The 15,948-nt window shown below is 47.2% G+C and overlaps 1 protein-coding gene across 1 annotated transcript; it reads left to right on the top strand.

Moving 5' to 3' along the window:
• Positions 1–3,072: 3,072 nt before the first annotated feature.
• LOC308106688 (isocitrate dehydrogenase [NAD] subunit alpha, mitochondrial-like) lies at positions 3,073–14,975 on the top strand. Its single transcript, XM_080458574.1, has 11 exons — positions 3,073–3,288; positions 9,560–9,607; positions 9,712–9,795; positions 9,884–9,998; positions 10,654–10,841; positions 11,108–11,241; positions 11,473–11,575; positions 11,656–11,720; positions 11,796–11,880; positions 12,140–12,292; positions 14,652–14,975. Exons 1-11 carry the CDS (start codon positions 3,262–3,264, stop codon positions 14,733–14,735), a joined length of 1,086 nt encoding a protein of 361 aa, XP_080314700.1. The 5' UTR covers positions 3,073–3,261; the 3' UTR covers positions 14,736–14,975.
• Positions 14,976–15,948: the final 973 nt, after the last annotated feature.

Raw genomic sequence — 15,948 nt, 5'->3', positions numbered from 1 at the left:
TTGACAAGCTCCTGGTGGAAAGACAGTGTACGTCCCTGTGAGCTGTAGGCGTGCTTAATAACTTCCACCACCCAGTGGGAACGGCGTTGTGTAGCAGGGCCAGACCCCGGCACAGCACACAAACAGGTGATTGGACTTTCACAGACCCGCTGTGGTCCAAGTGTACACGTCTAGTACCCAGACAGGACACAAGGGATCAGCCTGCGTACCAAACCCATCCAACTTTAGTGATAGAGTGTTGCTGTAGAGGAAAACACCTTGGGGACAAAAGATGCGTCCGTCCACCAGGTCACTCCAGAGTCATCTGCTGTCACCCTCGGCAGGACTCATGGACAGACAGGGCTTGCAGTTCACCAACACGTCTACCCGAGGCCATGGCCAAAAGAAATGCCGTCTTAAGGGAGAACCACTTCAGGTCCACCTGGTCCAATGGCTCCAGTGGAGACGCCCCAAGGTTTGAAAGCACCCGCCTGCAGTCTGTCTCTCCAGTGAAGCTTCAGACAACGGAGGAGAGACTGCGGTCCAGCTTGGGTCAAACCAGGAAGGATCTACTGGTCTGGATGAAGTGAAAGTTATTGACAAGAAATGTTTGTTTGGTGCTGAAAGCAGAAAAGGTTTAGTTTAGTCTTGCATGAGTGAAATAGACAGCAGGCTTATTCATGATATATGTTTTCTTTGTTTCTTTGCTATCACAAATTAATTTCATATTTCAATGATAATTTACAAAATAATGGATGGTGGATAAATTGGAGGTAAAGGATAAAACATTTGATATTTTGTCAGTTTGAAAGTAATGATTGTTGTAAATTTCTGTTTCTGTTTGAAGGTTTTCAACCTAATTTCAACCCCAATATGAAAATCAAACTGAGAGGAAGAAAAGAGTTGTTCCGTTGAATACTTTATGGTTGGTCAGGCCATTTTCAAGTTTGGGCAGAAGCTAAACAAAGGAAACTAGAGGATAACTTGTCCGTCACGGCCAACCGAAGCACCATTAACACCAGCATGAGAGCATGAAAGAGCAGCAACATGCACCTTTAGTGTGGATGGAGATGGTCCTTGGTGAAGAAGCTCCTGGAGGAACTGCAGTATGGAGGCGGCAGGACAACGTACCGTGTCCCACCCACGTTCCAGGCACCAATGGTCGAACAGTCTCCACCTGTTTCTCCGTGTTGACGGTGCACAAGCATTTGAGATGGTAAACACTACGTCCTCACTGCAGACTGAGGAAGTAGCCCCCGGCCCTGCAGCAGCCACACCCACAGCTGGAGGCGATGGGATTGGGGTGGAGAATCGTCCCTCCAAACTGGGACAGAAGATCCCTCCTGTCTGGTAGACGTCTGGGCGCGCTGCAGCAGAGTGTGCTCAGCAGTGGAAACATGTCCAGGCCGGACAAAACGGGACCACCAGGATCAATGTGTGGGCTTCTGGAGAGACCCTCAGCAGCGTTGGGAATATCAGTGGGAACGGTGGGAAGGCGTCCAGTACAGTTCTGGGCCCGCTGTGTGCCAGTGCGTCCAGGCCGAGGGAACCGGCCTCACCTCGTCTCGCCTCTCCTCGGGGCAGCATAGCTCGGTTAATAGAGCGGTCATCTCCCAATCGGAAGGTTGCAGGTTCAATTCCCATCTCTGCCATCTCTGCCTGCCTACATGCTGAAGTGTCATTGGGCAAGACACTGAACCCCAAACTGCCCCCATTGGAGTGACAGCGCCTTGCACAGCTGCAGCCTCCAACGATGTGTGAATGTGATGAGCGACTGTATGTAAAGCGCTTTGGGGGAAAACCACAGGGGACAATGCGTGGACGCAACAAGGTCGACTTCTGCTCTGCCAAACCTGGTCCACCACTGTCGGGTGAAGCCTCCACTCCAGCGGCAACGGTGACTGGCAGGACAGAAAGTCCGCAGCCACAACCCTGGTGGTTGATGTGAAAAACCAGACTGGTGTTGTTGGATCTCACCAAAACATGTCTTCCTCGAAGGTATGTGAGGAATTGTTGTAGTGCCATCAATCATGCACATTGATGTGTTGTGTCCTTTGACAGGGTGAGCATGTTCCCTGCACCATCTGCCCTGGAGGGATGTAATAGAACTTCGAACAATACAATTAATGTATAAAGCAATATACAACCAACTTCTGTCAAATATTCAAAACCTATTTTTTATCAGAGATGGGGGTTACAACTGGAGAAAGGATTTGAAGTTAAAACACAAAGGTTTCGCACAACACTGAAGTCCTTTTGTATTTCTGTGGAGTGAGGTTGTGGAATAGTTTGGGGGTGGAGCTCAGGCAGTGTCCAAGCATGAATCAATTAAAAAAACAGGACGAAGCAATGATGTTCACAAAGTACAGGGAGGACGGGCTGTAGACGCGGTGTATAGATTATTTATTATTTACTTCCTTTTTTATTTGCTGGTTTGCTTTTGTTGTGGTTTTGTTTTGTTTTTTTCTTGTAAAGAAAATAGATATACACTTGTATGTGTATATGTATGTATGTATGTACTGTATGTATGTGTATATATATATATCGATCACATTGCACCGATTAAGAACCTTTCCTGCAGGTGGTGAGCCCACAGGATATATATATATATTTGTGTGTGTGTGTATATATATATGTTTATATAAAACACAAAAAAACAAATGACTAGGTATGGACTAGTCCCCCTGACAGAAAGACCCCCCACAGCTCTTGCTGATTTGCATTGTATTGCTTTTGTCTTTTCCAGACGGCTTGCTCGTCCAGTAAATGTAATGACAAAAAGCAAATGGAAAAGACAAAACAGGAGAAGCATTGACAAAATGGAATAAGCAAAGACAAGATAGAAAAAGAATATGACTACCTTTGTATATTTTTTTTATGATTGATTCTCTTTATATTTCCACATTTATTTCTTATTAATTTTGGCACTCTTGTGATTCCATAGCAAACGGCCTAAGTTTCATCCTCTCTAATAACCAAAATCAGCAGGACAGAGTGAGTCATCACTTTCTCGGAGGATCTTTGTTCTCTTTGGGTTTTACAAGACAGAGTGAGTCCTCTCTCTCTCTCTCTCTCTCTCGGAGGATCTTTGTTCTCTTTGGGTTTTACAGGACAGAGTGAGTCATTTGCTCTCTCTCTCTCGGAGGATCTTTGTTCTCTTTGGGTTTTACAGGACAGAGGGAGTCATCTCGCTCTCTCTCTCGGAGGATCTTTGTTCTCTTTGGGTTTTACAGGATAGAGTGAGTCATCTCGCTCTCGGAGGATCTCTGAGACGCTCTCAGGATGGCAGGCACCGCGTGGAGGTCAATGGTGAGAAGTTTGTGTTTTAGATTTTTACCGGAATAAACCGTTTGGCGGATTATTTTTCAACCCGGTACAGTCATATTGTTGTGACGGGTCCGTGTTGTTCCGTCGGTTAGTAGTGTTTTTTCCAGAGTTGGAGCCTCGGTTAGCCGTTAGCTCGGCGTCCTTCAGCCGGCCCACCGGCCCCGGTTCCCCGGACTTCCTCCTCCCGGTGAAGACGCACCGGGGACCCGGGAGAACCGAGCCGTAGGCCGCGGGCAATTTGTGCTCAAATTTGAGGATAATAGCGCAGTCTTTTGTGACTTCCGGTTGATTTGGAAGTTTTAACGAACTCGTTAGAAGTGAACCAAACTTTAAAGTTTGATCCTTTAAAAACTTCGATTCTCACCATGACGCCTGAATTTATTTCCAATTATGAAAAAAACCCAATTATGTGTTTTTGCTTTCAAGTAGATGCTCAATTAGGTTGAGTGTTAATTTTATTATAGCACATAAAATAGATATAAATTTAGGTATGATGAAAATGAGTGACAACGGGCTTTTAAGGTTAAAAAAAGCACCTGTTCCCATTTCAGGCATGAAGATTATTTTATTCACAAACATTTCAGTTTGTATTTTCACTCACTTCTTCAGTCACTGGGGGAATTCCAAAGAGCAGGCTCAGGTCTCTGGCCCGGACACGTTGGAAGTTGTCAGCGTTGCCCCCATTTTCCACCAATGGCCAGTGGCCCGGACCATCTCAGTGGACTTCCTGTGCTGGAATGGCCTCGGCTGGACCTGGACGCTTCTTCATCTCAAACTGTCTGTCAACATCCAGTGAAGGCCGTCCCCTCGTCTTCCTCGTCAGATCCTTCCCTTCCATGCAGAGGGCCAGTGCAGTGGATGCTCTGAAATCCTTCTTCTTTCTAGGAATGCCCATTGACTCCCTGTCACGCCCATTGACTCCCTGTCACGCCCATTGACTCCCTGTCATGCCCATTGACTCCCTGTCACGCCCATTGACTCCCTGTCACGCCCATTGACTCCCTGTCACGCCCATATAACAAGCAGCTGTTCACAATGACCATGTCAGCAAAATGAAAAACAAACCTGTGATCAAACTGTTTGGAGCTGATGGAGGCAGTGATATCAATCAGGAGCATCAACACCACCCATAAACTTGTCGTACAGGCTGCTGATAGTTGGTCCATTCCACTGACACCTTCCTTGTCAGTTTTCTGTCCCACCGTCCCCGGTCCCCAGTCCCCGGTGCTGGTGTCCCCTTCCCTCTTTGCAAGAGCAACAAACCGGTCAAAAGAGGGAACCCAGTTGTCCCAGTACAGCAGGTGGTGGACATTACCATGGAGAACATGTACAAGCTTTAGCACAGTGCTCCCACTGCCCCCCAGGTCTGGGTGGCCTGCAGGATCAAGTCCAATGTGAAGAGGTCAACTGACTGCACCAGGCCTGTCCTGTCTCAGCCTGTCCTGTCTCAGCCTGTCCTGTCTCAGCCTGTCCTGTCTCAGCCTGTCCTGTCTCAGCCTGTCCTGTCTCAGGGCTGCTCTGCTTTGGATGGAACATTCGGCCTGAGCTTTGGGGAGGAGTGAGTCAATAAGTAACCTGCTTTTGAAAAGCCTGTCCTGGTTGTTGGTGCCATGCTGTCACTGAAATGAATGGAATGTTTTATTTCTTCTCATCTGTCTGGGGACATTACGTCTGCCACCTGCTGTCCTGGACTTGCACTGGTCCAGTACGTCCTTGACTGAGGGAACTGAAAGAAGCTCATACACACTGCAGTACCAAGAAACTGCCCTAATTCATTCTGGTCTGATTTGAGGGCAGAATTTGGACTCTGGTGTGTGCAGGACAGATTCCTGCAGTGTCTGCAGTACCGAACGAGTCGGCATCAGGAGGAGCATCCAGCCGAACTGGAACCTGCTTTGCAGAGTTCTGCTGCTTTACAGTCCGGGCCATCTTCCCCTCTTGCAGCTGCAGGTGCTTGGAGGTGCATGAGGAAGCCCATCAGCGTCTTCATCACTGCTGCTTGCTCATCAGTCCACTGTCTGCTGCTGCTCTCCTCACCTGGTGAAGACAGGAATCCCTTTAGAAAAGAGCGGACTCTTCTATCTGTTCACTGTGTTCACATGGTTCCATCCATCAGAGTCCCAAACCAGCTGCAGCTTTGCACCAACGTATGATTGACTCGGTCTGGTCCTCATCACTGTCCCACTCTCACTGAGACAGCTGTCTTCACCGTCTCTCCAGAGACGGCTGCTGCGTTCATTTTTAGTTCTACAGAATAATAATGACCAGAAATTAAATTCATTTATTTTTTATATTAAAATTTTTAAATAAATGGCATTTCTAACTGTTATTTCTGTAATGATTCTAATTATTAGGATCCTCCTGCAGCGCCTACCTCACATCAATCTGTCCTGGGTTGTCCTCCAGGCTGCTGCATGAGTATAGCTTTGCCAACCTGAACAGGATGTAGTGTTCCCCCCTTCCGGTCCTATGAGAAACTAATGCTTGCAAAAGGTTCCTAGGTCTGTATCAGTAATGCGTCAACAGGCAGTGGAGGAATACAGACGCTAATTCGGCTGCATAAAGAAAGGAAGTGTTTTGAGAGGGGACCGTTAATCCCATCAGAATGAGGTGATTTCACTTGGCTGCTGACTTTATTGTGAAAATCTGCATTAAGGTGATAAAGGTTTGTTTCATGAAAAGGTTGAAGACTTAACAGAGTAAAAATTCTGAATTCTGTTCACACTGAAAACGATGTAGTACACATGCCAGGCCTCTAGGTGGCGATGTAACACAGGATTACACCATAAACCCTCCTAACAGTCCTGGGACTCACACCTCAGACCTTCTTTACATCAGAGAGATTAGAGATTAAAATCAGGTCATTCTAATCTTACATGTGAGTCCATAGCGCTGTTCTGTACAGCCTCGTAATTCAGTGGAGTTTCCTAACATTATTCCATTTCATTGTACGTAAGGGTTCCTTCATAGTGACAATTTAGTTGAACACAAGTTCACCAGTGTTAACGGAAACCCAAACCCTCAAAATGAAACATCAAATGTTTGAATCATAATGTAGAATTAAAAATGAACTTTCTTCTGACACTACCATGTGTTTTTCAAAGCGACATGGCCGACCCTGGAACATGAATAAACCCTGAGCAGTGCACTGGTCTCTGCCTCTTTGTTTATGATGACATCATTGTCCACAGACATGAGGAGTCCTTCCTTAGTGCTCATGAGCATGACTGCCTCAAGCTGCTCCTGGGTGTTTTAATGAACTGTACTGTTGAGAAACTTCTCATGTATTGGAAGTACTGCTTGACTGTTCACACACTGTTCCACCAGCTCAGCTGTTCCTTCATAGTGACGGACCCCCCCCCCCCCCCCCCCCCCTCACCACTGCCTCTGCTTCTCACACTCAATCACTTTTTAAAAATGGTCCAAGTTCTCTGCATAAATCTCCTCTTTGTATTAAGTTCAGCTCCGTTTCGTTCTTGTAGAGCTGAATCATCTAGAATCTCAGGATGTTTCTCATGGAGCAGGTCTCCGTCCTGCTCTTCATCATATTGAATCTAATAATCTGATCCGACCTGCTTGGTTCTGCTGGATCTGGGTTCTGAGGAACCAAAAGACAAAGTTTACCAGTTATGTGATGTTGCATCAGACTATTATTCTAATATCATTCATGTTATTTGCCACAACATCACAGAATTCATTGACTTGATAATTAAATTGAACAGAAGTTTTTTGTTTCTGTTTCCAGAACTTTCTTCTTTTTTATTCCAGCCTCTCTGCTCCTGGTTCTTTCTAACCCACTGAGCGACTGAACGGACGTGTGACATCATCAGAGTGCGTCTGCAAAACAAGAAGCTGCCAATGGCAAACTTTAAATAAACTTTATTTAAACAAGAAGCTGCCGGTGGAGGGCGGTGGAGGGCGGTGGAAACAGCTTGTGATCAACCAGTGCTGTGGAAAGTGAACCTCGGCCCTCGTGGCCCAAACATCAGAGCGGCCCACCGGGTCCTCTTGGTCAGCCACTCTGGGCCTGCCTGGTGCAGCGAGATTTAATTTCAGGTTTAGTGACGCCACTGAATTCCAAAGTGAAGTGGCTGCACAACCTTTTAGCCACAACGTTAGAAGCACCATATAGGCTAAGTTCAATTTAAAAGAAAAAACAGTCTAAGACGGGACTGGAACCAGGTTTTACTGTTTAGAAGACAGAAGCTTAACCACGAGAAAAAGTACAAGTTTGGAAGATTCTTAGAAACCCTTGGTCACTTGTCATCTTATCACTAGTTACCTTCAGTTCCTCTGCTAAAGTTAGTTTCAAACTCATAAATGATCCACCAATGTTTAGATTCTTCACTGTTTGTTAGCTTTAGCTGCTAACAAGATGGTGTTTGTTCGACTCACTCCGGTTCTGTGAAGCTCCGCCTCAATCAGCACCAGCCAATCAGCTCTGAGCACCTAAATTACGTAGTTAGTGGGCGGGGCTTCAGGCTTCAAGTCCCACGAGGCATCGAATCACCTGATGTGAATGAACGGAGCCTCAGCCTGAGCATGAACACGTTACTGCATGCAATACACACTGCATGGTGAGAGAGGGGCGAGCTACACTAATGTAATACACACTGCATGGTGAGAGAGGGGCGAGCTACACTATTGTAATACACACTGCATGGTGAGAGAGGGGCGAGCTACACTAATGTAATACACACTGCGTGGTGAGAGAGGGGCGAGCTACACTAATGTAATACACACTGCGTGGTGAGAGAGGGGCGAGCTACACTAATGTAATACACACTGCATGGTGAGAGAGGGGCGAGCTACACTAATGTAATACACACTGCGTGGTGAGAGAGGGGCGAGCTACACTAATGTAATACACACTGCGTGGTGAGAGAGGGGTGAGCTACACTATTGTAATACACACTGCGTGGTGAGAGAGGGGCGAGCTACACTAATGTAATACACACTGCGTGGTGAGAGAGGGGCGAGCTACACTAATGTAATACACACTGCATGGTGAGAGAGGGGCGAGCTACACTAATGTAATACACACTGCATGGTGAGAGAGGGGCGAGCTACACTAATGCAATACACACTGCATGGTGAGAGAGGGGCGAGCTACACTAATGTAATACACACTGCATGGTGAGAGAGGGGCGAGCTACACTAATGTAATACACACTGCATGGTGAGAGAGGGGCGAGCTACACTAATGTAATACACACTGCATGGTGAGAGAGGGGCGAACTACACTAATGTAATACACACTGCATGGTGAGAGAGGGGCGAGCTACACTAATGCACCATCAGTGTGGATCAGGAGGAAACAGGAAGCAGCAAGAGGAGACCAGGAACCAGGGAGGACAGTCTTCACAGTAATTATGTACTCTATAGGAGGACATTTTATTCAGACAAGAAAATATCGCAGGATACTTTGCATGCAGTCCTTTCTGATGACACCAGGTGGCGCTCAGCCCCACCTGCCCCTAATGACCATTCGCCCCTGCCATCATGTGGCCTCATTAAATCAACAAACATCAGCAGCATCTGCAGCGCCACCTGGAGCAGGTAGTCTGCCATGTTAAGTGACGTCATGAGGTCGAGAGGCGGGGCCATGACGTCCGTCCACACGTCAAAGCCGAGGCAGCGTCGGAATATTTCTTCACTTTGGAACTCGCTTAAGAAAACAAAAGCTCCTGAAACGCAAAACGAAAAGGATGCTGTTACATGAAACTATTGTCTGTCTCTCTCTCTCCCCGTCTCTCTCCTTCTTTCTCTCTCTCCCCGTCTCTCTCCTTTCTCTTGCTCCCCCGTCTCTCTTTCCTTTCTCTCCCTCCCTGTCTCTCTCCTTTCTCTCTCTCCCCGTCTCTCTCTCCTTTCTCTCTTTCTCCTTTCTCTCTCTCCCCGTCTCTCTCCTTTCTCTCTCTCCCCCGTCTCTCCTTCTTTCTCTCTCTCCTCATCTCCCTTCTTTCTCTCTCCTTTCTCTTGCTCCCTCTGTCTCTCTCCTTCTTTCTCTCTCTCCCCCATCTCTCCTTCTTTCTCTCTCTCCCTCTGTCTCTCCTTTCTCTCTCTCGCCCTCTGTCTCTCTCCTTCTTTCTCACTCCCCTGTCTCTCCTTCTTTCTTCCTCCCTCTGTCTCTCCTTTCTGTCTCTCTCCTTTCTTCCTCCCTCTGTCTCTCCTTTCTCTCTCTCCCCGTCTCTCTCCCTCTGTCTCTCTATCTCCTTGCATTCACCAAGTTGTCCTCCATGTTGTTTCTGTCCAGTTGACTCAGGTGGTGAGGAGACCTTCACTGTCCTCTTTGTCCAGAGGGGTGAGCACACACACACACACACACACACACACACACACACACACACACACACACACACACACACACACACACACACGGGACAAAGTGTTTGTTGTGTTTTTCAGCTGCAGACCGTCACTTTGATTCCCGGAGATGGAATTGGACCGGAGATCTCCTCGGCCGTGGTCAAGATCTTTGAGGCAGTGAAGGTGAGTGACCTGCTGTGTCCTCTGTGTGGCGCCGAGCGGCCGGTTACCGCCGTCATGAAGTGGCCAGTGATTGGCCAATTGTTTTCAGGCTCCGGTCACCTGGGAGGAGCGAAACGTAACGGCAATCAAAGGACCAGGAGGACGCTGGATGATCCCGCCAGACGCCAAAGAGTCGATGGACCGCAGCAAAATCGGGCTCAAAGGTGCTGCTCCTCCTCCTGCTGCTCCTCCTGCTGCTGCTGCTGCTCCTCCCCCTGCTGCTGCATGCTCCTCCTGCTGCTGCTCCTCCTCCTGCTGCTCCTCCTGCTGCTGCTGCTCCTCCTGCTGCTGCATTCTCCTCCTCCTGCTGCTGCTCCTCCTCCTGCTGCTGCTCCCCCTGCTGCTGCTGCTCCTCCTGCTGCTGCATTCTCCTCCTCCTGCTGCTGCTCCTCCCCCTGCTGCTGCATTCTCCTCCTCCTGCTGCTGCTCCTCCTCCTGCTGCTGCTCCTCCTCCTGCTGCATTCTCCTCCTCCTGCTGCTGCTCCTCCTCCTGCTGCTCCTCCTGCTGCTGCTGCTCCTCCTGCTGCTGCATTCTCCTCCTCCTGCTGCTGCACCTCCTTCTGCTAATGCTGCTCCTCCACCTGCTACATGCTGCTAACGCTGCTCCACCTGCTGCATGCTGTTAATGCTGCTCCTCCACCTGCTGCATGCTGCTAACGCTGCTCCACCTGCTGTATGCTTTCAATCCAGCTCCTCTACCTGCATCATGCTGCTAATGCTGCTCCTGCTGCATGCTGCTCCTCTTGTTGTGTGCTGCTAATGCTCCTTCTCCATATGCATGGTCTTCAAGTTGTACATGGTCTTCATCTGAACCCCCAGGTCCCCTGAAGACACCCATCGCCGCTGGCCACCCCTCCATGAACCTGCTCCTGAGGAAGACCTTTGACCTCTATGCTAACGTGCGCCCCTGCGTCTCCATCGAGGGCTACAAGACTCCGTACACGGACGTGGACCTGGTTACCATCCGGGAGAACACAGAGGGGGAGTACAGCGGGATCGAGCATGTGGTGAGAGTCCACACAGACCAGATTCTGGAGGAAGGGGAAGGGGACAGTCCACTACCTGGGTGGACACACACATTAAGACCCCGTTTACATGATTTCATGTGAAAACATTTTCACGTCTTCATTTCAGTGGAGTTTCACGTTCACGCAGTAACGTTCTGAAACCAATGCAGTTTTTAGGTTGGGCCACTAGTTGGCACTGTTTTTGTATAGAAACCAAATAATGGGAGTACCCCCCCCCCCCCCCACCCCACCACCCCCCACCCCAGATAGTGGAAGGAGTGGTTCAGAGCATCAAGCTTATCACAGAAGACGCCAGCAGAAGAATAGCAGAATACGCCTTCCAGTACGCTCGTAACAACGGGAGGAGCAGCGTGACGGCCGTGCACAAGGCCAACATCATGTGAGCCTATTCAAAATAACTTTATTCATCAACACGTCTGGAGGCTTTATTTAATGTGTGTGTGTGTGTGTGTGTGTGTGTGTGTGTGTGTGTGTGTGTGTGTGTGTGTGTGTGTGTGTGTGTGTGTGTGTGTGTGTGTGTGTGTGTGTGTGTGTGTGTGTGTGTGTGTGTGTGTGTGTGTGTGTGTGTGTGTGTGTGTGTGTGTGTGTGTGTGTGTGTGTGTGTGTGTAGGAGGATGTCAGACGGTCTGTTCCTCAGGAAGTGTCGTGAAGTCGCTGAAAGCTTCAAAGACATAAAGTTCACTGAGATGTACCTGGACACCGTCTGCCTCAATGTGAGTTTAGCGGTCAGGTGTCTATGAGGTGTAGCAGGTGACGTGGTGTGCTGTTTGTCATAGCTGACTCCTCCCTCCAGATGGTCCAGGACCCGACGCAGTTTGACGTGCTCGTCATGCCCAACCTGTACGGAGACATCCTCAGGTCAGTCCCCGCCCCCTCCCCGCTCGTCCAATCACAGGCCGGCGGCCGCACTCAGCCCAACTGACTGTGTTCCAGTGATCTGTGTGCCGGGCTGATCGGAGGACTCGGCGTCACGCCCAGCGGGAACATCGGCGCCAATGGAGTCGCCATCTTCGAATCGGTGTGTGTGAGATATTGAGATGAAGACTGTGTGTGAGAGATATTGAGATGAAGACTGTGTGTGAGAGATATTGAGATAAAAAAGTGTGTGTGTGTGTGTGTGTGTGTGTGTGTGTGTGTGTGTGTGTGTGTGTGTGTGTGTGTGTGTGTGTGTGTGTGTGTGTGTGTGTGTGTGTGTGTGTGTGTGTGTGTGTGTGTGTGTGTGTGTGTGTGTGTGTGTGTGTGTGTGTGTGTGTGTGTGTGTGTGTGTGTGTGTGTAGGTCCATGGTACAGCACCTGATATTGCTGGTTTAGATCTGGCCAATCCGACGGCTCTGCTGCTAAGCGCCGTCATGATGCTGCGTCACATGGGGCAGCACGAACACGCCAACAAGATCCAGACGGCGTGCTTCGACACCATCAGAGACAAGAAGGTGAGAGGAGCTTCTGACGTAACCGGAGGCCTGGACTACGAACCGTGATCAACATACCAGGATATCTGTTAGCTGGATCAACATACCAAGATATCTGTTAGCTGGATCAACATACCAGGATATCTGTTAGCTGGATCAACATACCAGGATATCTGTTAGCTGGATCAACATACCAGGATATCTGTTAGCTGGATCAACATACCAGGATATCTCTGTTACCTGGATTAACATACCAGGATATCTCTGCTGTCTGGATTAACTAACCCAGACATTCTGGATCTGATCAGCATTAACAGGAAGCAGGTTCTCACCTCACTAGTTCAACCAGAGTTTCCCTCCAGGATCAGAGCGTTCACCTGAAAGGGGCGGAGCTTGCAGCGTGTGACCAATCACAGAGGGAGAAACCCTGCAGAGCAGTTGACTCTACCATAGAGGAGCAGTTAATCTCTGAGATTATGAAGAATTCAAACCCATCCAGCAGCTCAGAGCAACACTGCTGCTGCAGCCAGAACCAGAACCTTCCTGACTTGTTAATGCTGACTTGGTGAGATTAGAGCAGATTAATTCATGGGACAATAGAACCGGAGTCACTTTCACTTTATTCCAGCAGAACGGTTCCAGGCAGAGCTTCCTCACTGCTCTTCTTTTACTTTACCTCCACTGGTTCTGAGGAGGAGGTTCTGAGGAGGAGGTTCTGAGGCGGAGGTTCCTCCGTGTGAGTGTGTTTCCTGTTGGAATATTAATTCATCACTGTGACGACAGGAGAAGTTCTGCTTCCATTAATTCATGGTTCTGTCAGCGTCAGCTTTATTATTAAGATCATTATTCCAGATCAACCCTCGTGGAGCCAAACAGACCTGGAACAAGAACCAGAACCAGAACCTCCTTCAGAGCTTCAGAGACCAGGATTTATCGTCTCCTCTCCGCTGCAGCTCAGAGCTGAACCCGCCCACCAAAGTCTGTGTTCAGTGTGAGGGTGACTCTCTAACCGCTCTACACACTGCTGCTTTACCAATATTATAAAGGAAACTACCATTTCACTAACAATTGAATGCTGTGTATGAAATGTGTTCTGATGTGAGGCATGGGTCAATTCAGAAAGGAATCAATACAGTAAAAAAAACACTTCTAATCTGGGCTGGAAGACTCTGGCGACATAAATTATCTCAAATTATTTCTCCTCAATGTTGATCAGGTTTGGAAAAAAGGACAATGAATTTCTCGTTGCTGCTTCAGGTGGGAGGAGCCAGTGGAAACTCAGGGTTTCATCTACTAAACCTGCTATTGAGCAGGTTCTGTTCAGAGTTTGTTTCCATGGTGACTGACCCCGAGCTTAACTCGGCTTTCTTTCCGGAGTGGAAAACTTTGAGTTTCCCTCATTTCAGGGTTAACATAATCTGAGTTTTCACGAAGCCCGCTTTCTGGAATCCCCCCCCCCGATCTCTGGAGAGAATCCCGCTGTGCAGGACTGGCTGCCCATGTTTTTATCAGTCACGTTGTTTACATTGTGTGTTGTGTTTATGTCGTGTGTTGTTTACGTTGTGTTGTGTTGTTAATTTTGTTTACGTTGTGTGTTGTGTTGTTTATGTTGTGTGTTGTTTACGTTGTGTGTTTAAATTGTGTTGTGTTGTTTATGTTGTGTGTTGTTTACGTTGTGTGTTGTTTACGTTGTGTTGTTTATCTTGTTTACGTTGTGTGTTGTGTTTACATTGTGTTTATCTTGTTTACGTTGTGTGGTGTTTCCGTTGTGTGTTGTTTACGTTGTGTGCTGTGGTGTTTACGTTGTGTGCTGTGGTGTTTACGTTGTGTGTTGTGGTGTTTACGTTGTGTGTTGTTTGTGTTGTGTTGTTTATGTTGTGTGTTGTTTACGTTGTGTTGTTTACATTGTGTGTTGTGTTGTTTACATTGTGTGTTGTGTTGTTTACATTGTGTGCTGTGTTGTTTACATTGTGTGTTGTTGTTTACATTGTGTGTTGTTTACGTTGTGTGCTGTGTTGTATTGTTTACGTTGTGTGTTGTGGTGTTTGCGTTGTGTGTTGTTTACGTTGTGTGTTGTGGTGTTTGCGTTGTGTGTTGTGTTTACGTTGTGTGTTGTGTTGTTTACGTTGTGTTGTTTACGTTGTGTGTTGTGTTTACGTTGTGTGCTGTGTTGTTTACGTTGTGTGTTGTTGTTTACATTGTGTGTTGTGTTGTTTACGTTGTGTGCTGTGTTGTGTTGTTTACGTTGTGTGTTGTGGTGTTTGCGTTGTGTGTTGTTTACGTTGTGTGTTGTGGTGTTTGCGTTGTGTGTTGTGTTTACGTTGTGTGTTGTTTACATTGTGTGTTATGTTGTATTGTTTACATTGTGTTTGTGTCTCAGGTGCTGACGAAGGATCTGGGCGGAAACTCTAAATGTTCCGAGTTCACAGCTGAGATCTGCCGTCGTATTCAGGATCTGGACTAAAGGTGGAGGGGGTGGAGCCTCTGTAGAGGGGGCGGGGCTTTGCTGCAACTTTCTGTGTGGTCAACATTCACAGCTAACGTACGCACAACTGTCCTGACCAAGAACGTCGCGAAGCGCCAGCGCTGTAGACTGACGTTTGTTAGCCTGTTAGCATTAGCGCTGCAGACATGTCTACTTATTTATTGTTTGTACTTTGATACTTCTTCTTCACTTCTTCTGTCCCGTAAATAAAGTCCGATGTTAGAACCAAGTGTCTCCTGTTTGTCTGCAGTCTTATGAACGACCTCACAGTGTCTCCTGACCTCAGAATTCACTCTGATGTCTTCATGTGTCACATTTACAAAATGAAGTGTCCGGTTGTCCCTACACCCATGGACATTATAAAGGAGATATATTCTGTGTATATATATATATATATAATTATGCAGTGTTGCCACAGTTACCTTGAAAAAGTAATCTAATTACTGATTACTAGTTACTCCTTTCAAATAACTTGGTAACTTTACTGATTACTTATTTTTAAAAGTAACTAAGTTAGATTACAAGTTACTTTTTAGTTGCTTTCAGCTGCTGACGACACCCCCACCTTCACAAATTATAATTGACAACGACCTGCCTGGCCTCATGCTGATGCATATTTAACCTTTGACCTACATTCTTTGTTGTATTCATAGCTGACTCATAATTATATTATCCAGTTTTTACTCTTACCGTTATTTATTTACCCGGTGATAAATAAAGTAGTGTAACTTCTCTGCAGCTGTGTTATTGTTGCATCAATATGGTTTAGTGATAACATTTGTTATCACTAAACCATCTTGTGAGGGGCAAGTCTGCCCCGTCAGCCTAAACAAGTCTGTGTGACCGCGATGTGTTTTCTGAAGAAAACCACGCAAATATACATTTACATGACTGTGAAGAATCATTGCTTTCATTTTTAATCTATTAAATTTAAAATGATTTCATTTATTTATTTAATGTAGCATACAAAGAAAATGGCAGAAGTTTGTAGATGGGCCATTGGGACTGCTGTACTCTCCTTTTAGAACAACATGATGGAGCCCATGACAAAAATATGCAAAAGCGTTTATTTACACAGAATGTGACACTTATGTACAATGAACATGTACATTAGGGCACTAGAGACCTTCCTCCTTCACCTCCCTGGACCTTCCTCCTTCACCTCCCTGGACCTTCCTCCCCCACCTCCCTG

Source organism: Lipophrys pholis (genome assembly GCF_963383615.2).
Source record: "Lipophrys pholis genome assembly, chromosome: 2".
In the NCBI taxonomy this organism is placed as follows: domain Eukaryota; kingdom Metazoa; phylum Chordata; class Actinopteri; order Blenniiformes; family Blenniidae; genus Lipophrys; species Lipophrys pholis.
Note: the sequence above shows the minus strand (reverse complement) of the source record. Positions and strands in the feature narration are given on the sequence as shown.